This window comes from Cryptomeria japonica, chromosome 11, assembly GCF_030272615.1.
Source record: "Cryptomeria japonica chromosome 11, Sugi_1.0, whole genome shotgun sequence".
NCBI lineage: Eukaryota > Viridiplantae > Streptophyta > Pinopsida > Cupressales > Cupressaceae > Cryptomeria > Cryptomeria japonica.
In genome coordinates this window covers 484228200-484253258 of record NC_081415.1, presented here as the reverse complement: position 1 = coordinate 484253258, position 25059 = coordinate 484228200, and the positions used below count along the sequence as shown (strand labels likewise).

General features: G+C 35.8%; 1 protein-coding gene across 1 annotated transcript; it reads right to left on the bottom strand.

Moving 5' to 3' along the window:
• Positions 1–23240: 23240 nt before the first annotated feature.
• On the bottom strand, positions 23241–24818 carry LOC131061764 (cytochrome P450 86B1-like). The gene has a single exon (XM_057995592.2). The coding sequence runs from the start codon at positions 24816–24818 to the stop codon at positions 23241–23243; it is 1578 nt and encodes a 525-aa protein (XP_057851575.2).
• Between the last annotated feature and the right edge of the window lie 241 nt (positions 24819–25059).

Sequence of the window (25059 nt, the reverse complement as noted above, 5' to 3'; positions counted from 1 at the left end):
ACATAAATGTGCCTACTCTGCACAGACACGCCTGCATCACATAGACATGCCTCTGCTCTACATAGACGTGTATGTCCTGCATAAACGCGCTTGCATCACATAGAGGCGCTCGCATTGAACGCAAACACTACTAAAATCGCAGACGCGCCTGGCACCAACGCAGGCGTGCCTTAGTGTTTTTCCCCTGCTTGACATTTTTCTAGACCTACCTAGAGCGCATTTATTAAACTCCCTAGCATGCATTTATGACAACACCTAATGCAACAAAGTACAAGGAGTTTTTGTGGTACTCACCAGCTCTCCTGCATCTGCTGGCCTCTGATATCGGTGAACACGATCAAATCTATGCACCAATGCCATCGCTACTGAGTGCACTCTCTGCTCTCTTTGCACTTTGATCTCTTGGATGTGTGGATGACAATGAGGATGTTTTCCCTCGTAGTCTATCTTATAGACTACCCTAGCCCTAGTCTTTCGAGTCAGTCTTCTTTATCCCATGACTCTATCACTCTATCCTAACTGGTCAGTCCATTCTACCCTTTCTTTCTTATCGAGAGATTGTCTGTGATCTTTTCAGACATTTTCATCCAATCTCTCGAGGGGGCATATCATTCCCATCTTGGGACAACTTTATATCAATTCATCTTATCTTCTTTGAAACAACACAACAAGCTGCATTGTCTCAAAGAGAGGCAAAATGTAGACACCTAAAATTGTCCTGTCTAATTAAATAAATACCTTTATTTATTTAACTATTTTAAGCCTAATTATTTTGTTAATTAAATAAATTCTTATTTATTTAATTAATTCATTTATCCTCTTCTAGTCTTATTTATCATTTAAATAAATACTTTTATTTATTTAAATTATCCTTTTTCCTAAATTAAATAAATATTTTATTTATTTAATTGATCCCACGTCCTCTATTAATTAAATAAATCTTTATTTATTTAATTAATTCATTAGCCTTTTCCACCCATGACACATGTCTTTCATCTCTTAATTCCTACACTACCTACCCTCTCATTATTTTCTTATTTCCTCTACCTACCGTCTAATCCTAGCCAACCATTTATCTTTCACACCTCTCAATCTTATCCCTCCATTTCTTATAGTGTCTTCTATATAAGGAGATGCTTCCTTCATTATCAACCCTACGCATTCTAATTGATGCTTTCGAACTTTCATATGAGATCAAGCCTACTTGCAACCACATTTCCATTCTTTGTTGAGCTCTTGTGCACACATAAATTTTGAGAGCAAATATATCAAGCAAGATCAATGGAGATAGGAAGAATGGAGATCCAAACCCTATTGGACATGTGATGGTATAATCTTTGTGATTTTATTTGATTTGCATTGTCTTAGATAACCTTTATATGTTGTGGTGGATCTTTGTTGTTGTTAGGCTAGGGTTTTGTGGTTGAATCTATTTTATTCTTTCAACATTGTTGTTTCCATTTTCACCATAAACACACGTTATGGTTAGGGTTATGTTTAGGATTAGCTTTTAGGGTTAGGGCTAATGATTACTGTTAGGGTTAGGGTTTTTGGTTATGGTTAAATTGGGGTTAAGGTCTAGAGTTATGGTTAGGATTATGGTTAGGGTTGTGGTTTACATCATGGTTGGTGTTGGAGTTCGGGTTACAGTAATGGTTAGGATTATGGCTAGGGTTAGGGTTTATATCATGGTTAGGGTTAGTGTTAGGATTAATGTTAGTGTTTATATCATGGTTATGGTTAGTGTTAGGCTTATTGCTTGGGTTAGCGTTTAGGATTTCGATTATAGTTAGGTTTAAGGTTATAATTATGGTTATGGTTGTGGTTAGGGTTAGGGTGTACATCGTGGTTAGGGTTAGATTTAGCGTTATTTAAAGGGAAATATCTATCTAGCCCTTAGGATGCACCAAGATATTAACACCCTTCATATATTAATAATACATTATAATAAATAACTGGTACATCCTAAGGGTTGTAGTGTCATTCCCTATTTTTAGGGTTAGGGTTTAGGCTTGTGATTAGGCTAGGTTAGGGTTAGGGATATTATTAAGGTAATGGTTTAGAGTTGTAGTTAGGACTGTAGTAAAGTTTATGGTTTAAATCATGTTTCAAGTTAGGGTTAGGGTTAACATTAGTATTATAGCTAGGGTTATGGTTTACATCATTATGAGGGTTAGGGTTAATGGTTAGTGTTAGGATTAATGTTAGTGTTTACATCATGGTTAGGGTTAAGGATTTACACCATGATTAGGGTTATTGTTAGGATTATGGATAGGGTAGGGCCTAGTATTATGGTTAGGTTTAGGGTTCAAATCATGGTTATGGTTAGGGTTATGGTTTGGGTTAGGGATTAGGATTAGGATGATAGTTAGGGTTTACATCATTGCTAGGATTAGGGTTAGTTTAGGGTTTGGGTTATAGTTAGGTTTAAGGTTATAATTTTATGGTTATTATTAGCTTTCGAATTTACATCTTGACTAGGGTTAGGGTTATCAAGGTTTAATTAGCGTTATGGTTAAGATAAGGCATGGTGAGGGTGAGGGTTAGTATTAAATTAGGATTAGGATTCAGTAAGGCTTTAAGGTTCATATTAGGTTTAGTTTAAGGTTGAAGTTGTAGGTAGGGTCTATTTCTATGGTTATAGTTAACTTTAGGGTTAGGTTGGGGTTAGCATACAAATACAGGGATTAGAGTTAAGGGTTATGGTTATAGTTAATTAGAGTTTGGGTTCAATTATGATTAGGGTTTGATTATGGTAAGGGTTAGATTAAAATTAGAGTTCAATTACGGTTAGAGTCTAATTAGGGTTTGGATTAAGTTTAGGCTAGGATTTAGTTATAGTTATTTATCGTTCAAGTTGTTGTTAGGGCTTATTTATAGGGTTGTCTTTAAATTTAGGGTTAGGTTATGGTTAGGTTTGAATTATTTTTAGATTAAGGTTAAAGTTTAGGATTAGGCTATGGTTTGGGGGTCGAGGTTAGGGTTTGATTATGGCAAGGTTTTAATTATAGTTAGGGTCTATATAAGAGCTCAATTAGGGTAAGAATTACCTTTATGATTCAATTACATTAGGGTTATAGTTAGATTAGGATTAATGTTTAATTAGGGTTAGGGTTTGGAGTAGAATTCAAGTAGGATTAGGGTTCAATAAGTGTTAGGGTTTGGATTAGGTTAGGGTTTAATTAGGGTTCGATTAAGGTTGAAGTTGTATGTAGGGTTTAATTCTATAGTTAGAGTTATGCTTAGGGTTAGGTAATGGTTGGAATTTAATTAGGGTTCTATTTTAGGGTCTTGTTATGGTTTGGGTTAGGGGTTAGTGTTAGGATTAGGATCTTACAGTTTGGGTTTACATCATGTTTATGGTTTGGGTTAGGGGTTAGTGTTAGGATTAGGATTATGCTTTGGGTTTACATCATGTTTAGGGTTTTGGATATGAACAAGTTTAGGGTTATAATTATGGTTAGGTTAGGGTTAGGGTATAGATTTAAATGACATAAGAGTTTAAATAATGGTTAGGGTTAGGTTTAGGCTTAGGGTTAGGGTTAGCATTAGGGTGTAGGGTTAGTGTTAGGATTATAGTTAGTGATATGGTCGACATTATGGTTAAGGTTAGGAATAGGGTTAGGGTTGGAGATACATTTTGAGTTTTGGTTAGGGTTAGGTATTAGGGTTAGGACTAAGGATTATTATTAGGGTTATGGTTAAGTAAGAGTTAGGTTTAGGGTTAAGTCATTTGAAAATAGCTTAAAGTTTTTTTTAATTAAAATTATTTTCTTTTAATCTTTTAAATTTTTGATAATTAACATAAAAATTCTTTTTGACCTTTCTAAATTAATAGTTATATGATATTTTTTCATTTGGAAACATTATATTTAATGATTTGAATTTAAAAACATAGAATTTTTTTGTTATCTTCCCAAATTGAAAATTAAGATTCTTTCACTCTTTTTTTTGTAAAAAAAAATTGCTTCTATTTTCAATATTCCAATCCTTTTTAATCTTTCTAAATTGAAAATTAGATTATTTCCTTCATTTTTAATCTTTGTATAACAATATGAAGACATCAATATCTTAAATCCTTTTGATCTTATTAAATTAGAAATCAATATTTTATTTATGTAATTTTAATTTTTTTAATTTTGAAACATTATGTCTTTATGTTTAAGATTTAGAAACAGATAAAATCTTTTTGATATTACTTAATTTTGGAAATTAAGATTGTTTCCTTCCTTTTTCTATCAAAATAGTGCTCTTTATTTTGTATTAAAATATTCTTTTAATTTTTATATAGATTAAATTAAATTAAACAAAAATATAGATATAAATGGACAATTAGTTTATAATATGTTGAAAATAAAATCTAAAAATATAAATTCAATTTTCTATTTTATTTTTCAAATTTTCTATTTTAAAATAATTAAGTTAGAGTTGTACTAATTTTTAAGTGAATCAAATAAAATCTAGATATAGAAGAAACCTTTCTTTTTTCTTTTTTTTTTTAACATGCAAATGAAAAAATCCTTAAATTTGAGTTATATTAATGGTTAAATTAACAAACAATTCAATTTAAAAATAATTTAAAAATAAAATATAAATAAAAATGCAACGTTTTTACATTATATACACATATTATATTTTAAAATTAAATTAAATTATATTAAAAAAATAGTTAAATTTGAATTATATTGATTTTCAAATTGACTAAAATTTGATCCATATGAACAAATAAGAAATGATTATATTAGAACTGGCAAAAAAGCATTACTAATTTTTTTGCAAGCTTGGGAAGAAAATTATGTTTCGATCCAGAGCATTAACATGCTACCAATAATGCATTTGAATTTAGAGGAAAACAACACTCAAAAAGTTATTAGATCCAAGTTTGTAATCCTCGAATTCCTCATGATCTCATATCATATCATTGCACTTATAGTATTGAATTTTTTTATTTCATCACACCTTCACATCTAGAAGAAATATTAACTATTGCTAATTGAAAAATCTAAGTAAACTGATTTGAAATACCCTTTAATTATGAGATAATTTCATATCCTCATCTTAAATAGGAGGAAAAAAACCTCTATCAACCTGTAATATGTATGCATTAAAAATGGCAATGATTGCAATTGTTTACCATTAAATAATTCCATTTTCCTCTCCAAACTTTGTCTTAAGGAAAAACTTGTTGCTGGAGAACTATTTTTGATAAAGATAAACAGGTTTTACATGGACCTAAAACCAAAAGTATTACAACAATCGGCCATTAGCCAAACCAACATGAAACAACATCAAAACAAGAGGGAAACCCTGAGCAGACACAGAAATAAAGAAAACATAGATAAACAAGACAAAACAAATGAAAAAGCTCTAAGTTAAGATAGCGAACCAAATCCTTGTTCTTATGGATGGAAATCCCGTTGCTTTCTTGTAGCTCCTCCATAATGAATCTGGAGGTACCCTTGTTGCTTCTTCCTCTCCTGGTTCTAGAACTCGGTCCAATGGTTTTGCTGTCTCCAGCAACCATATCATCTCCTCCGAGATCTTTCACCAGTTCACTATGATAGGATATATAATCAACAACCATGTCATTAATCTTTTCAAGCCCCTCAATACTATTGTTCATGACTTCTTTACTAATGTCAACCGAGTTCTTGAGATTTTTCTTAATCTCAGCCATTGATTGCTCCACCTTATCAATCCTTTGTTTGTGATTGCATTTCATCACCTCAACATTCATGGTCATCAACAAGAACCTCACTTTCTTCCAGGTCCATTTTTGAGTCAGAGACATCCTATATATCCATCTGCAAGCCAGTCACATCAAGAGGGGGCACAATTTCAAGGGATTTAGTGTGCTCCATGATAAGGACAATAAGTCCCTCATGGACAACAGGGTTTTTAGGGTTCTCCAAATGTTTTTCCAGGCTATTTTGATGGAGGAGGCCAGATAGAAGGGAACAAAGATGGTTTTACCGTGCCTAAAATGATTTAAGATAGTGAAAGAAAAGATGCTTGCATACTTGTCTTTGAGAGTAATATACCTCATGATAAACTCAGCCATGTCAGCCCAAGGGGCCATGAGGTCTTTTCTATTATAGCCACCATCGGCCATCTTGGTGACTCTGGAGTGCTCCTTGTCTTTGTCAAAGAAACTCAACAAGTCCTCCCCAGTTTTCCTATGACTATAAATCTTCTGCCAGTCGTAGCCAGACCAGTGAGCGTCGCCACCAAAGTTTCATCAATCTGATAATCGACACCATAAGCCCTTAGACTTCCTTTTTTCCATTCGTTAACAAAGGCCTCTATAAGCAAAGGAGATGTGTCGTGAAGTCAGTCCAAGTAGGGGATGAGACCTCCATCGATGACTTCCTGCCATACATCTTTGTTCTTCTTCCACTTCTCAGAAGTAGGGGGCTCTTGTCTGTTCTTATCCCCTCCCATTATGCTCTTGGTCACCAAATAGTAGGAGATGGGGCTCACCAAGGAAGGTACCAACGAGTTGTACTAAATGGGCCACACCCACAAAATATCCAAATAGTAGCAAAAAAACCACATAATGAAGCAGGAAATCTAGTCGCCGATGAGGTCTCTAGATCTTTGATTAGGGAAAACCAAAAAGAGTTGTTTCGCCATCAACTTAGTCATGTCATGATGAGAGATCATTGATTGATGCAGTAATCATTACATGCTAGCTCACACAGATTTTTGGGGAAAGCATCCCTAATGCTCCACCAGTTGGTTGCCACATATCCCATTGCCAGATTGGTCAGTAGATGCGCCACCTTGTTGCCTTCCTAGTATATGTGTGAGATTTTGAAATCTATTAGCTCATTAATTATATTTCAGCAATCCTTGATCAGGCTGGCAACCATCCAGCTAGGATTCGTGTGTCCACTCAGACAATTGACAGTGTTTAGTGAGTCAGACTCTAGCCAAACTTTAGTAAAGCCTTCTCTTTTGGCAATGTGTAACCCAATATGGGCAGCGCTGGCTTCCGCGTAGTGGTTGGACTGGGTGATTCCTAGCCACTCCCCCGAACCTGACCAGCCCAAGATTTCCTTTAGCCACCCCATCCACATTTATTTTGATCCAGCCCATAGGGGCGAATGCCATATAACATTTTGTCTACACTGCTTGGTTTTGTGAACTGGATTGGCAGTATTCCAATCAATTTGCCACCGATTGATAGTATCCCAATCCGCCTGGAAAGTAGGGATGGGGAATTCATTCTTTCTGCTGGGGCAAGAGTGGAGAAAGTTCACTTTCAAAGCATTGTGAATTCTAGCAGCCACAACAAAAGAAGGAATTTCCAAGTCCCTGAAGACTCTATTCTTTCTTTCTTTCGAGATTCTCTAGGCAATATGCAGAAGAGATAAGTCCAGAGAACTCCTAAGGCCTGATTATTAAAGGGTAATTCCCATTCAAACCACATTCGCTGGGTAGTAATAGGGAGGACCTAGGCAATGTTTCAAATGTTAAGGAAGTGATTCCAGATATCCTTGGAATAGGTGCAATGCAGCAGTAGATGGCCAGCATTTTCCTCCGTCTCTTTACAAAGAAAGCATCTATTAGAGAGAGGAATACCTCTTCTGCAAATATTCTCAATGGTATAGATCTTGCCCTGCATAAACAACCAAACAAAATGTTAATTTTAGGAATTAAGTGCATGTTCCCGATACCCGCTCAAAAGGGGGGGGAGAAGGATCTAGAGATGAACTTATAGGCATCAACAACTTTGAACTTCCCAGAAGAGGAGAAGTTACAATACACTTCATCCACCCCTTGAGAGCTGGGAATGTGAATACGATTCAACCAAGGTTGCATAGGAATTGAAACATTATCAACAGAAGAGAGGTACACCCGTAATCTCATGCACCTCATAATCTGCAGTCTGCGCAGGAGGATCAATAGGTTGTCCAACTGGACCAAAGCATACATGCCCACACATGACACAACTATGGGGCACGCAAATGTGTGGAATTGAGGAGGACGTGTCAGTGCCACCAGATGCACCACTACCATTAAAAGTAGGCTAAGATACTTCCCCATCCTGAGAAACCAAAAGGATACTCAAAGAGTGAATAGCCGATATGGTCCATGACGCTGCCTCATAGATGATATCTGGATGTTGCACTAGAGGTGGGGGATCAAAAGGAGGAGGGGGGACATATGGGTCCTAAACTACTCTGACTGCCCCAGGTCTATTTTGGGGCATACCAAAACCCACACCCTAGAAAGGTTGGATGTCAAAGCAGTTCACATAGTTTCCTAAACCAAACTCAGTATACAATTTTTTGATGAAGTAGAAGGGGACATCAAGATTGTTGTTGGGTGGTTTATTGAAAACCATCCACCAACGATCTCAAAAAAATTTCACAATGCCATCATTTGTGCACCATTTAATAGAAAGTTTTGTTTTTTGGGGTCGATGGGTTGACCAGTGCGAGGATTCACAAACAATGCAGTGATAGCGGCTTTGGATATCTCGAGATCCTTGATCTCCTTATAGTACGAGCCATCTGCATATTGTTCCATCATAGAATCTCACCACAAAAGAGGGGCATTGTGTTCCTCAATGACGGTTTCTATACTCTTTATGATCGACGTGAGGGGATCAAACATTTGGTTCAGATGAGGGATCCTATGATAGACATCTGCAATCCCCCTCAATTGGTTCAAATTTTGTGCAATTAAATTCTTAATTGAGGGGGGTTTTGGCAAAGCAGGGTTTTGCGCAAGAGGGTTTGGTTGTTGCGGTTGTGTTTGATCAATGTTTACATTATTATCACCCATTTTTAACCTAATTGAATGTAAACAATTGAATTTAGTTAACAAATTTGAACAATTTTGTATTTGATTAAAAAAAACCTAGTTTTCATGAAAAAAAATATTATGAATGTAAAAACAAATAAACATTAAAAAAAATACAAAAATTTGAATGAAAATGATGAAAAACAATTAAAAAAAGCCTACCTTTTAATGGATTTTTTTGCAAATTTGTGTCACAAAATCGGATATTGGGTCCAAACGGATATTGGATTTGAAATAAATCACGTAGCCCATGGATAAAACATAACCCACGAGCTGTAACAGTCCACTTATATTGTCTCATAAAATCAAATATCCGATAAAATCCGATATTTGATTTTATAGCTAAATTATTTTAAAATAACATTATATTATAAGATGATTATTAACATTAGGATCTCTAGTTAGGAAAATGCGGGAAGCGGGAAGCATCACTGGAGCTAGGGTTTTAGGGGTAGCTGATGGAGGTGAAGATGCGATGGAGGAAGGAGATAATGGAGATGGGGAGGTGGTCGATCCTAGTGGGGTTGGGGTCTTGGTGGAGGTCAACCTTTTTGCCAGTGTTGTGGACGCTTTGGTGTCTTCTCTGGTCATTGGGAGGGATGTGTCTTAGCTCTGCTCCCCATTGCCTTGTTTGTCTGATGACAAAATATTTTTCCCATCAGTGCTTTTAGTCGTGGGCATTGTGGGCGCGACTGAGAGTGTGGATGGTGTTGGGGTTCTTCGCCCTTACATCGATGCTACTCTTCCTTTCTGTGTTGGCAATGGAGGCTATTGGATCTGGATCTGGGTCGAGCTTTCTTCTGGACCTGGTCAACCCATGAGGTGGAGATCCTTTTGCTGGTCGTGTTTCTTCGCAAGAAGGTTTTGGTGGTCACTATGGTGGCTTTGTCCGTAGTCTCTGCTCTCCTGGTTGTGCCTTGGTGTGAGGGGGATGTTTGGGTCTAGGTGGAGGTTTTGTTTTTTTGGAGTCCGTTCTCCCCACGTGTTGTGTTTTGGCCTTTGGAAATGATCTGGTGTGGTTGGGGAACTCTGTCTGGGAGGTCCCTGCATCTTTTTGGTGTGATATTTATGAGTTTTCTCTTGCAGATTGTGAGTGCTTTTATGGATCTATTCTTTTCAAGATATTCTCTAGTGTTTCACTGGCTATCTTTCTTCCTTTTGTCTTTGTCTGTCTTATTGAGGTGGACCACTCTTCTATAGAGGGGAAGAGTTATGGGAAAAGTTTGGTGGGATGGCTCCAGATGGGGGTATTGGATACCTTTCTGTTCAAGGTTGGATGTGCTCCTATGATTGTCTCTTTGTTGATGGGTTTATTTCCCTCTTCTCCAAGTTAGAGGTGGAGACTTCGGTGAAACTTATTGGCATAGAGTCTTTCTAGTACTGGCCTCTGTTTTTGTTCAAGGTTTTGGGAGCCTTTTTAAAACCCTTCTTTCCAGTTAAGATTCATGTGAATATTTGTTGGTTGTTGGTCTTTGTTTTGGGATCATCTACTTCATTTTCCTCGTGCTTGGTCTCTTTCCTTCCATCTCCTATTGAGGTGGTTTCCTTTCTTATTGAGGTGGAGAGGTGTCATGCTAGAAGGCGAGTGTTGATTAGATGTTGGATGGTGATGGGCTCCCCCCTGTTGGTTATGGGAGCCACTTTAAAATCCACTGTGAAGGTTCAGGAAGCCTTTCCAAATCCCCCGCTTGGCTGTTGTTTTTTGTTTATTTTATTGATGTTTGGTTCAGGTTGTGGGAGGCTTGTAAAACCCACAAGCAGGCTGGATGCTAGTAGTTTTCAAGGGCCTAGCCTGGCCACTTGCTGTTTTGGTTTTTGGTTAAGGATAGGTTTTATTTTTGGCAACCTGAGATCTATGTTGCAGGTTAAGGGAGCCTGGGAAAACCCTTCTCTACTGGTTTTGGGGGCCAGTTCAAAACCTAGGTTGATGGTTAGGGGAGTCGTTTGAAACCCTCTGAGTCCTGATCCTGAATGTATGGCTACCTATTGTAGTCTAGTGTATTTGAAGGTTATGGGTGCATGAAAAACCCATGTTGTCAGTCGAAGGTTAAGGGAGCCTTAGCAAAACCCTTATGTTTGTTTTAGAGGCTAGTCTTTTTTAGTCTCAGCTGTGGTTGGGTTGCTAGTTTTTTGATGATTATTCCTCTAGGCAACGTTGTTTTTTGGGTTCCAGATCCTAGTAAAATCTGAGGGTTTTGGGTCCCTTCAAAACCTATTGTATGAGGTTTCAGGTCCACTCAAAACCTGTTTATCCTTAATCAAAAACATTATATTATATAATATAACAATATATTATATAATATATCATTATATTATATAATATCACAATATATTATATAATATAGCATTATATTATATAATATAATATATTATTACTATATTATTATATTATAATATATTTTTATATTATATATTATATAATATATAATTTATTTTTTAATGTAAAACTACCTATAAAAATCGGATATCCGATTTTATCCGATATCCGATTTGCTTAGGTGTTTACCATTCCAAGGTGTACTAACACCCAAGCCAAGCAAAAAGTCAACACAGATTTTTGCATTTTTAAGCGAGTGGAAAAGGGTTTTTCTTTCACATCACCACTTTTTGGCTCCCCATGATCCTGCACTAACCCTAAAGTGCTATTAATATCTCTAAGAACCCTATTATGCACTCAAGAACAAAACACATAGCTATTAAATATCATTTCTTGAGGGAGAAGGTAGTTGAAAAATAAGTCAAGGTTGAATATGTAAGTAGTGGTGAACAAGTGGCTAATATTTTTACAAAACCTATACCCAAGGATACTTTTGAATATCTCAGACTAAGGTTGGGAGTTGTTCCTCTCTTTTAGCACTTAAGTGGCTATAGAGGCATGTGGTTCAGGAGGAGCTCATAGTTTCACATTCTACATCCTTGAACCTGTGTGGTAATATGGTTCTTAGGGGGAGACGATCATTAACAAGATCAACAAAATTATAGCAGGTATTGTAGATGCATAGGCACAACAAAACTCTATTTGATGAAACCTTTGTGATTGAAACCATGTGTACAATGCAATTGTCATAGGGAGAGTGTTTTAAGCTGAGAGAAGGTCAAAGGGGGAGAAGATACATGGCTAAGAGAGGTTGGCAGTTGGTTTCCCCACCCTTTGCCATTGTTATCAAAGGGGGAAATGATGAGCGTAGTTGACATCAATGCCAAAGGGGGCGATTGTTAGTATTGAGTTGTCATTGATGTCAACATACATAGATGTAGAGCTGATTTAGGTTCAAGATGCAAAGGGAGAAGTGTTTGCTCAGACTTGGTACTAATGCCTAGAATCTTTTTCATGTTGATTACACATTGTGTTTGTCACCACTCATTGTGCACCTAAGTTTATTGATGAGAGATTTTATTTCTGCAAGATACCTTGACTGCTTGGAAGACCAATCGAGTCTTGTTGATAAAGTTTTTATAAAAAGGTTGTGGAAAACCCAACGTGTTTATCACCAAATGCACAGATAGAGAAGAGGGGGTGATCGTTGTTTCGTAGGTCAACATGTTTGTGTTGACCAAAGGTGGCTAGCTAAAATATGTGTAGACATTACATTGTGTTTATCACTATAGGCTTTCCAGCGATCCCACAACAAAGATGGGCGTGAGAAAAATAACGCTATGGGGTAACACAAAAGTGAAGCAAATGAAGTTCTCCACTATCTCGCGACAAGTTGGATGGAAGAAAAATGACCATGCAGGGAAATCATCAAAGTGTTAAAATTGGCGCCCTGTTATCCCACGGCAAGGAAAATAGGAGAAAAGTAATCTCGTTGGGTAATCAGATGGTAGAATTTTTTGTCACATAAGATCAAATGATGTTTTTTTCACAACGCGCCACCATCTCGCAAGAAGAGACACTAAAGACAATATAATTTGTCGGGTAATAACCACAGTGATGCAACAAGGTTTCCTGCTATCCTGTAACGAGGAAGACCAAAGTAAAATGCTCCCATGGGGTAACAAGGTGAAGAGAAGAATGTTACACCCTGCCATCGCACGCGTAGGAAGATGAATGAAAAATTATCTTGCAGGGCAAGTTAGGAGAAAGAAAGTGTGTAGCCCCACCATCCCGTAGGTGTTGTTTGAACAAATGATAATGAGATTTTTTTCTACAAATTGTCGACACAAAAGCGGTCCACATAGGTGTTTGACCAAGTTTTTCCTAATGACATGAAAAGAGATTTGGATGGTGTGACATGTACAGGACCAATCAGAGATTGCTAACAAGATATGGTTGCTAAGGAAATGACAGCTAGGAGTTTCATTTATGTTGATGAGTATTGCATGCAAATATCATGCTAGAATACTTAGTTAATTGGACGAAATTAGAAAGACGGTATGAGAAAGGGAGAATATTAGAAATCTAAAATTAAGGCAGATCATTTCTTGTTTTTGAGAAGTGTTTTTGAATTTTCTTTTGCAAGGAAAATCTATTTTCGAGGGAAAATTCTAAGAAATAAAAGGATTGCGATCAATTTGAAGCATGTAGATTAAAAAATTGTTGTGTGTTGAGTGTGTTGTTTAAGGCAAACTAAAGTGCATTGTTGCAGATGAAAGAGAAGTATGAAAATAGAGTGTAAGAAATAAAACATTTATTTCATACTGTGTGGAGCAGAGTAAGAAATAAGCAGAGAGTAGAGATTTGATCAAAACAAAGATAAGAAGAGCCGGTGAAAAGACAAAATAGAGTCATAGAGCTATTGTAGAGATCAAAAGAGTTGGTGAAAAGATAAAATAGAGTACAAAGAACTATTGTAGAAATTAGAGAGAAGAAGACAAAGCTTGTAAGCAAAAAAGAGCAGATTCAGTTTCAGGTGTGGAAAACATAGCGTGTTACAAAACATCATTTGTAACGAGGTATTCAATCTGTAGTTATTATTCATTTTTGTAATCATCTGAATGGGTGGTCAAATTTGGGGTTGGTGCCCATAAACTTTTTAATCAGACTATTTCTATTGTGAGGCTAAATTAGAGTAGTAAACTCTAGTTATTTCTCACTGAGGTTTTTCCCATCTTGGGTTTTCCTCATATATCTTGTGTTATGGGCTTTCTTTCTATGTGTGTGTGAATTTTAGTCTGATAGCCTTTCTCTTAGTTGTTTGATCTTTGTTTTAGAACTTTAATCTTTTAGAAAGATCAAGTTTTTCAGTAACCACTGATCCACCCCCCCTCTCAGTGGTCCATTTGTGTTCCTTCATTATGGCTTAGAGAGATATCGCTATGAAATCCCTTGAAACGGGTGCCACGGTCTTATGATTGTAGTGATTTGTTGGAATCACATTTTGATATATCATGTCCTTGAGATTTTTGATTCCATGGTTTGACTATTATTATATGAGGCTTTTTGCATTATGGTATTATAGAATCAAATGTGTTAAGATTTTGATTTGGAAATGGATACTTTGGATGGATATTATGTGATTCTTTTGGAAGATCCTTATTTACATAAGTATGTTATGCTATACCCTAAGGTTTAGGAGCATGATAGTGAGAGTGGCTTTCAAGTGAGTGTTGGAATCATGAGAGATAGGTTATTAGGGAATTCTTAAGATAGGTGCCAAGGTATAGACTACTAGGAAATCTCATTGAATGTTTTTATATTATAAACAAGTGATAACCTTGAATAATAAATTAATCTAGATGGAAAGAGAAGTAGGTTTTCATATTAAAAAAATAATGAAATGATTTGTCATGCCCTACTCATGGCCTTTAGTGCTAGTACAGGCTCAATATGAGATTTAGGAAGGCTTTGGAGAGGCAACTGAAGTCCATTGATTCTCTTAGAGGTTGAGATGGCTTTGTATAGGTCTTATGGTTTCTAGGGTAACAGACCCCGGGATACTCCATTTTTTTTTTCTGATAGCATGCGATAACACTCTTCCCTATATGTGTCCTAGTTCCTTAAGCCTTTATTTGATTAGTAGCTCCTCTAGAATCTTGTTGTATTTGTGCCTTATGGTTGAGCCTTGTGTTGTATATTTGATTATCACCTTTGTGGTTGGGTTTCAGTTGTGGTTGTTGCCTATATTTATGTCCTTTGGTTGTTATGTGTCAACCTAGGTCTAGAGTGTGTGTGGAACCTTATGTCATTCTATGGAGCACATAGGGGTGGACCTTTTGGTTCCACATGGTCCTATGGTTTGATGCCTTCTTCCATTGGGATTTCTTTTGTTGGATGTTCATGTACGCGAATGTGGACTCTTAATCATTTCAACTTGTTATTGGATTCTTTGAGTAGTTATCATGTATTCCTTGTAATTGGAAGACTTCATTGTAATCATGTACCTTGGATAATTATATTTGTAGCTAGAAATTATGATTCCTCATTGTAGCAGATGTGGTATATATAATTTATTCTTCTTGTGTAATACATGATATGTAATTTAGTTAATGATTTATATAGATAGTGATTAGGGGTTCTTGTTGGAATAGGTAATGTAATCTTGTATTGATCTTCTATGTATTTATTGTAATATGAGAAGTGTATTATATGAAATACTAGTGTGGGTTTTATATTAAGTAATGGTTGAATGTGTTCTAGAGTTGATGGATTTATTGGCTAGGAATATTTCCAGGATTTGGTGCCTTAAAATGAACCTATCATATTGGTAGTATTATTACTTCTTAATTCATGAACAAATGATAATGTGGCCAATGGATATCATTAAATGGGTCATATTTCATGTATATATAATGGTGAAGTTAAATGATTACATTCCTATGCTCTTAAATTGAAATGAATATTAGGATTATTATGGAAAACGATGTGGTAGAGTTTTATGAATTTTTTATGTGCTAATGTTAAGTTAACTAATGCCATTGAGATACCATAGGGAATGTAATTCTATATGTTGTAACTTAATTTCACTTGTGTATTTATGTTCATATGATCATGATTAGTTAATGTATGTGTTATCTTGAGTTATGTGTGTTGTATTCTAGTTCTTTTTTAAAAAGAAAAAAATATCTCTATTTTCTTGCTAGTTGGTTAGTGTCTGTAGGGTAATTTTAGCAGGCATTACAAATCTCATGGCTCTTGTTATTGTGTGGAAGCCCATGGTAGTTCGGGTGAAGTGGATTGTTTTTGGGATCCAAAGAATAGTTTTCCTCTTTGGTGGATTGTGAGTCACTCTTCTATCTCTATTGTTGCTTTTAGTTTGGATTTTTGGTGAGATCTATCTTTTTACTAATGTTTATGCTCCTGCTAATCTCTTGGGAAAATCACAATCTTTGGATCACATTAGATTTGTTAGAACTCTAGTGCCTCTTTTCCCTTACATTATGGCTAGTGACTTTAATGTAGTTTGTAGCCTGGAGGAATAAAGATGGGGCTTCATTAGGCTTGATCATTCTACTAATCTCCTAAGGGATAATATTAATCTTTTGAATGTTATTGATGTGAAACCAAATAGTGACATCTTCACTCGGAACAAAAAAAGAAGTGGACCATTCAACTTCCTTTAACTAAAAGATGTGTTGAGGATGACTAGGAACGACGAAGTGCAAGGGGGTAGGGCTTCAGGTGGGAGCGAGGGTGTAGAGGAATCATCTAAGAATGAAGATGACTTTGACCCAGATGATGAGGTGGCATTTTCTCCTTTCCACCATTTGGCTACCGTGTTCTCTGGTGTGGTTTTTGGCCCTTTCTCCCCTACATTTGTTTCTTCTTGATCTGCTTTGTGTGCTTTATCTTTTAAGGTGTACAATGAGGGTTGCAAGGGTGGCCCTGTTTATTCTTTTGACTGTGTTGGGGGATATCTTTTGCATTTTTTCTCTAGGTTTATGCCTTCTTTCATGTATATTTTCTTAGAATTCTCTTTGTCATTTGGGACTTGGTTCCGTCAACATCTTGTTGGCTTTTTTTCTTTCCCTGTTTGGCTTGGTGTGTTCCTCAATGGGGCTACGATTAGTGGGGATGTTGTTTGTGGCAAATCTTTGTGTAGGGTTTTGTGGGTTTTGGCACTATTGTGGGCTCCCTATTTCTTATTTCTGTAAAACCTAGTTGTGCGTGTTTTGGTTTTTGCCTCCTTGTGGGGTTTTCTTTTCTTTTCTCTTATTCTTTCCTTGTCTTTTCTTGTGGGTAGTTTTCTTGGTGCTAGTGCTTTTGGTGGTCTGGCAAATGCTAGCAGTTTTCAAGGGCTTGAGCTGGCCTTGGTTTATTTTTGGTTAGGGTTTTATTTTCTTGGGGTTTTCCTCATCCTTTCTTTTGCTCATCCTTGCTTTTTCTCGATGCTTTATGTTTTTTCTTCTCAAGTGGGCCTCTATTGTTCTTGGCTGGGTTCTTCCCCATGAGGCTCCCATTGAGGTGGAGTTTTCTCTTGTGGCCATGGTGTGGGTTTGTCTCATTTTTCTCCCCTCTTCCTCTTTCATAGTTTCTATTGAAGTGGAGAAAATGCCTATGGAAGTGGTGATTTACCTGGTAGGAGAGGTTGATTGTAACTCTGTGTGGTCTACTTATGTCTCTAGCTGCCTGGTTGTGGGGTTGAATTGAGTTTGGTTCTTGCAGTTGTTGTTCTATTTCTCTTTTGTTTTTTGAGGTGGGTTCATTTTCTATTGAGGTAGAGATGAGTTTCACTGGAGGAGAGATGACTTTCTACTAGAAAGTCTTTGTAGGTTTCAAAATGATGGTTTTGGGAGCCATTGCTAAAATAATTTTTAAAGGTTTGGGGAGCCTCTCAAACCGCCTAATCCTTGTAATGTATTTGATTATCTAGGAGGCTCAGTTATTTTCATATTGTTCTTTAATCTTTTTCTTCATGACTCTGGTTGTTAAGGTTTTGGGATCATTTCCAAAACCCAATGATCAAGTTAAGGGTGCCTAGAAAAACCCTTGGATCTTGATGCAGGTTAAGGGTACCTTGGTAAACCCTAGAAGTTAATGCGTTTCTTATTTTTAGCTACCTTGCTGATGTTTGGTTAATGGTTAGTTGTTGTTAGTCTTTTTTTGTATCTTTTTACAAGGTTCTGCTTGTGGGTTCTGGATTCCCATTAATTCTAGAGGGTTTTGGGTTCCTTCAAAACCTATTTTATCCCTAATAAAAAAAATAGTTGAAGTGGAGCACATACAATTTCAAAGAGGCTTGATAGATTTATTGTCTCTTGCTATTGGATAGGTATGAGATGCACTACCAACTTTGATATTTTGGATTGGAGAGACTTTGATCACTAGCCAGTCAAACTCTCGATGGTTTGTTTTGGAGGATCGAAAAAATCCTTCATGCAAATTTTAATTAATGTGGTTACGAGATCTTTCTCTCTAGGATTTAATGACCAATTGGTGGTCTAAAGGGAAGCCTTCTTATGGTATCTAAGCTATGTATTCTATTGTCAAAAGACTACAATATGTGAAATATAAGCTCAAAAGGTGGAATAACAAACTCTTTGGAAACCTCCACTTCAACAAACTGTTAGCTCAAGCTTGGCTTGATACTATCACTCGCCCAATCTAAGATTAGGGGCTTACCTTGGATTTGAGTAGAGAGGAGGCTCTAGCTATGAAATAATTAGAGGGCTGGGAACTTCATTAAAAGATTTTTTAGATGAATAAGTCTCATATTGTTTGGCTTCAAGAAAGGACAATCTCATTACTTCTCTTTTGTCTATCAAAGGTGTTCATCTTTCTTCATTGGGAGAAATTTCTTGGGAGGCTTCTCAGTACTTCTTTTCTCTATTTACAGAGGAATCCCCTTGGCATGTGAAGATGAAATCTCTATTCTAGGCTACATTTCCTTATTAGTCTTTAATGATATGAATGAAACTCTCATTCGTCTCATCTCATAATAGGAATTGGAAGATGTAGTGTTTCTCATGAAAAAAGGTAAAGCCCCTAGCCCTGATGGATTTCTTATTGAATTATTTTTGTTTTAGGAGATTCTCAAATTGGACCTTTTAGAGGTGGTGCAAGAGTCGTAATGAAATAAAGAGATGTTACGACCCCTAAATTCTACCTTTTTGGCTCTTATTATTAAAAGAGATGGTGCAAATAGCTTGGATTGTTTAGACTCATTTCTCTCTGTAATGTGGTTTATAAAATTATTATTATATTGATTTCAAAAAGACTCAAGTAGTGCATCAAAGCTTTGATTTTGTATGAGAAAGATGGATTTGTTACAAGTACGTAGATTTTTGGTAGGATTGTGAATAAAAAATATTTAATTTTTTAATTAAAACTTATTTAATTATTTTGTATGTTTTTAAATTATTAAAAAATTATGTATTCAAAAAAATTAAAAAATACAATGATTTAAAAAACATATATACAAAACTATATTTGTAAAGAAAGATTATTATTTTAATAGAAATATTTATATTTAATTTTACTTTTAATTTAATTTAAATAGTGTGAATCAAATTCCTCTAATTGATTTTACTACATACATTTTAAAAATAAAAAATATTTAAATTTATATATCTATATAGAAAATTACTTTATTTACAATATTACAAATAATAAAAAAATAGAAAATGACTATTTAAAAGATATTTATTTTTTAAATATAAAGAAATTAAAAAATATTAAAAAAATCCTTCATTTTTAAACCATCATAGTGCAGATAAATAATTTATGCAATATATTAAGTTTAAAAATATAAATCTCAACTTTATGAAAATCAAGTTTATTTTGAAAAGAAAAATAATAAGCAATTTTGATTGATGCAAGATAATTGATTAATTGATCTTTAGTGAATACAATTGGATTGCTTAGGCAAATACTATAAAATTACAACACTCTTGTATATCAAGAAATACATTGAACATAATTAACATACAACATTAGAAACAAATTAATAGGTATACTTATTTATTTTCCAACCATTTCAATATATTACAATATAAAAATAATTTCTTTTGTACAATTTCAATATAAACATAATCAATTGGGTTAGCACCTTAACATTTTCAATAAAGTGTTAAGGGCAAGGCCTCATGTAGTTGCTTAGCTTATTTAGGCTAGCTGCTCAAATCTTTTGAGAGTAATTTGTAGATCAAGTGGCTCCATGCAAGTGGTAATTTTTATGTGTGTATTTGGCTTGTTCATTTACATGCATGTATACATATATTAATATTAATTTTTCACATAAAATTTGGATAAAAAGTTTGATGGTAAATGAAAGCAAAATTTGATGAGAATAAAAGAGGGAAATAAATATATGAAGGCACCTGGCATATTTTTTAACAAGTGCCACGTAGTGGGAGTACTTGCCTTATTGTATTAAATGTAATAAATTTAGTTTGATAAATATGTAAATTTTTAATTATTTGTAAATTTTATTATATTTTAATTTTAACAAAAAGTATGGTTGTTTGAAATATTCCAATAGTAGTGTATTTGTATATCGTAGTGAAGGTGATATCATAAGGTTTGATTTTTTTTTAATTATAGTTGATACTTTGATTTTAGAAGATAATATTTGCTTCTTGTAGTTAAATCACAAACAAGTAATAAGCTATAAAAGAGTTCATTAAAGATGGCATTAATTTTTGTACATTAGAAATTCAATATTTTATTTACCATTATTTATGATTTTTTTCTCTTACAGTTTCTTGAAATATTATATTATTGAATTTTTTTGTTCTAATTATTCATTGTTAATTATAAAATTAAAATAAATTTAAAAAATAAAGAAATAGAAAATGATATAAACTAAGAGAATAAAAATAATTTTGCAAGAATCAAACTTATCATAATTTTAATAAAAAACTTAATTAAAAATTATACATAATAAAATAATATTAAATAACATTAATGTGACTGGTGATTTCGATGTTTATCTTTTTACTTCGAGTAAGTGAGGCGCGTGCATCCCTATTTCATTCCTATTATTGGGAATATTTAATTTGAGGAAACTCTTTTTACCAAAAAATTTAATGAAAAATATTATATTTATTTGTTTTAAATATATATTTATGGGGTTATAGTTGGTGAGACATGGGGTGTATTTAAAGATTTGATCTACTTACCAAAATATATATTTAATATATTTTTGTACAAATGAATTTTTATGATAATCTTTAATATTAAAATAGTGAAAACAAATTATGAAGTTTTCTTATATTTAGTTTTGTTTATCAAGATAATTTTATTAATATAAGAGAAAATATATATTTTAAATAGGGCTTTGCAAATTATAATATTTTGAAATATTTATTTTAAATTTTTTTGTATTTAGTTAATTTAAATTCTTATAAAGTGTAAAAATAAATAAGTTAGAAATTTAATTTATTTGAATTGATGAATTTAAATGTGATTTGTTAAAATAATTTTTTTAGAATAAATTCTAAAAATATTTTATCTTTAACTCATTATACTTTTTTTACATTTAATTTTAACAAATTAAATTGAATTTGATTAACGGGGATTGGCTAGACATTGACTGATGCTAATGCCTCTTGCGAACCGGACCACAGGTGGCATAGTTTTATGATAAAAGGGAAAAGAGATATGTGATTCGATTCCTCATGAGTCCCAATCTACAGAAAGTGGCGGTGATAGGTATAGGTTATTCTCACCTCTGGCAGAACACAGTATGAGATAGCAGGCATATCCCATAAGATCTCTTTGGAATGAGAGTTTGGATAGTTCCAGTAGTCTACATACTATTTAAGGTGGGACTGAATAGAGATGGATATCATGTTTGTATAGCCAAACTACTGCCTTTTGTGGGTCTGAGTTGTGTTAACTGTGGAAAATATTTGGAGCGACAATGTCTCAACCTGTTTGTGCTAGAGGAAGAAATTTGTGGGGCAGTTATCACCCTGGTGGACTGGTCTTTGAGCTTAGAGCATCATTGGTGCGATGGACTTGTGTATGGAGTGGTAATCACTCCCACAGTGGATATCCTAGAGTCTCAGGTGGAAGGTGTCTGTTTGATGCAAGGATTTGTCAACCCTGTGAATATCCATGCCGTGGCGGATGCTATTTTTGAATTGCGAGAAGGGGTTAGGGAGAGCATCCTGAAGCTGTATTTCGAGCCTGCAGAGAGCGTTTCTTCCGCTTCTGACACAGAGGAGTCGTCGGGCAGGGGTCAGGAGGAGTCCGATGGTGATGATGCCGAGGAGATGGATGTAGAAGGAGAGGTCATGGAGGAGGCTGATGAGGGAGAGGAGATGGATGAGGGCTTGACAGAGGTGACAGACTCGGACAACACAGAGGAGGAGGAGGCAGATGGTGAGGTGGCTTGCAAAGAAGAGCAGAGAAGAAAGTCCTGGTTTGCGAGAGAGGCCTGGTGCACTTTCAAGGCTGGGGTATTGAGTGGCAGCCTCAACAATTTCAGGAGGATCCTAGAATCTAATGATTAGTGGTTATCGGAGGGGTCAACTGACAATCTCCTCAGCATAGGGGATGTAGTGGTGGATATCCTTCGCTTTATTAGACAAAATTAGGGAATAGGCTTCTGATGTTCAGGTCAGTTAGGATGTATTTGCCAAGGTTTTCGTAGTTGGGCTCTTACTGTAGCTATGCTCTTTCCTTAGTTGAAGAGATTTTGGATATGTGATAACATAACTACATATTTATTTTCTTTTTAATATAGGGCGCTATCCCCACAACTAATAGCACTTACCATTAAACAAATAAATAAATTGAATTTGATTAAACAATTTTAAAAAATAAAATGTATATTAAAAATAGAAAATAAACATATATGAATATAGAATCAATTAATTTGAAGTTGGTAAAAATAAAAAATTTCATATTTAAAGATGGGATGATTTTGATGTATGCATAGAAGTTTAAATGGATAAATAGACACCACCGCGAATCAGGACAGCTGAGACTTAGGAGTGGCCAGCGCAGAAATACATTCAATTATCCAAAAAAATAGCAAGAATAACTTCCATCTGAAAAAGCCGTGTATATAGGAAAATAAGTGTTATCCAATCATGGAGTAGAAAAATAATTTTTCTAATTCATTAACTTAAAAAATACGCATCTAACTTTTAGAAAATAAATTTATATAGAAAAAATATATTTGTTTACAATTGATTTAAATAAACATTTTTACTAACTATTTAAAAGCATAAAAAAATAAAAATAAAAATTTATATAGAAAAAATATATTTGTTTACAATTGGTTTAAATGAACATATTTAATAACTATTTAAACATAAAAAAAAGTTCATTATAATAATATTGCCTAACTACAAGTACTAATAAGTAGCTACTCCTTTCTTTTCCATGGACTATTTGCATTTCCTAAACAATAGCTACAAATCAAAAATAAGAAAAAGCTTCTATATTATTCTTTTTCTACAATTTTAGTTTTTCATAAGAGCACTCTTTAGACCTGAATTTTAAAAGGAAAAACACTTCATATAAGAACACTGTAACCACTTGAATTTTTAAACAGAACATGAAAACATGAAATAAATTGCCTAAATAACTTCCCACATTAGCCCTTGCCCTTTTCGTTTTCAATAACTTCATCTTTCTCTCTTTGGTGAATTGTTGCGAGCAAACCGTACTTCATATAAAGTGAGAGTCCGTATTTAGGAACCACGGGATGCTCATCAACAATCTTTACCTGGTAACGAACAAGAATGGAAGCCGCAGCCCACTTCATCTGCCAGTACCCAAATTCTCTACCCGTGCAGCGCCGGGCTCCTGCGTTGAACGCTAAAAACTTGAAATCCGATTCCCTCACAAATCGACCGTTCTTCATCCACCTTTCCGGCTTGAATTCCAGGTAATCCTCACCCCAAACGCTCCCCAACCTACCGGAAGAGTAAATCGAGTACAAAATCTGCTCACCCTTCTTCATAGGCGTCCCATCGGGCAGAACGTCGTCCTCAAGAGAAGCCGTGAGCTCAAGTGGAATAGGCGGGTACAGGCGGAGAGATTCCGTCACTGTTGCGTGCAGGTAAGCCATGCTCTTAACTTCTTCAAAGCTAAAAGAAAAAGGGTCCTGATCGTGCAGACTTTTCCTCTGCTTCACGATCTCTCGGAGCTCTGCCAAAATCTGGGCTTCAACACGGGGGTTGTTTGCAACCAACCAGAAGAACCATGTGAGCCCCGGTGTGATCGTATCCTTGCCGGCCAAAATGAGGCTCACAAATAACTCGTGCACTCCCTTATCGGAATAGAACCGCCCGCTTTCCCGCTCGAACCGAATGAAGGCCGACCCGATGTCGGATCCTTGAGTCACGTCCTGGCCGTTAGCGCGCCAGCGAGAATGAACTTGATGAAGAACAAAGCCGTAGATAGTTTCTCTGGCCTTGAGAAGCCGGCGCTCAAACAAAACGTTAAAGAACCTCAAGATTTTCCAACAAAAGGGCGGCATGAGGAGGCGAAGCATAAGCGACTGCAAGGCCTCCTCGAAGGCCTCCAAGAAGGGAACTTTGGGCAGACCCGGGCTCAGGCAACCAAGTTCCACACCTGCGCCGAAGCGACACACATTGTAAAAAGCAAGCCGGTGGAACACGTCTTGCAGGTCGATAATGGTGGAATTTTCACAGGCGTGGGTGAAGACAGGAACAAGTTTTTGCTGCATCACGGCCGGCAGGGCGGCGGCCGCACTGTCGCGGAAGGCCGGCGAGGCGAGAGCCTTACCGATCGATATATTGAGGCGCTTGAAAGGCTCCCCGTCTTGCACCACAATTGATTCGCCGAACATGTCGCGAAACGTTTCCTTGAAAATCTCCCCTTTACCGAAATTGTGGTACCTGGTTTTCAGCAGGTATTCTATGTTTGCTGGGTCGGCCGTGAATACCCGGAATTTCCAAGGGCCCGGGAGCCTGAACGTTCCGCCGTTTATGATGACGAGATGAGTAAACCAGTCGTAGAGGTGCCCGAAATGGAAAAGCAAGGAAGGAAGCACACCCACCAGCGGCCACACTGGCGCCCCTCTAAAACTCGGTCGCACCCGAGGCTTCAAACTGTAAATGCAAAAGACTATGATGCTTGTTGTTCCTACAAACCAGAGTGTAAAAACTGTAATCCCATTCCCTATAACTTCTGCTATAATCGCCATTTCTCTATTCTACTTAGAAAACAGGTCAGCTTCCTTCCCCACTGCTCTCATTTATAAATCTGGGCCTCCTTCCTCAATGGTTGATTTTATTGAAGTTATTTGAGCGTCCCGTCTACAGATAGCTGTTACATTGCCAATGGTTTTGAACAAAATTTGTACACAACATTCAAAACAATTTCTCTGTTGTACCTTGAAATCGCGTGAGCGTCCTTCCTCCCTTCTCTTATTTATAACTCTGGGC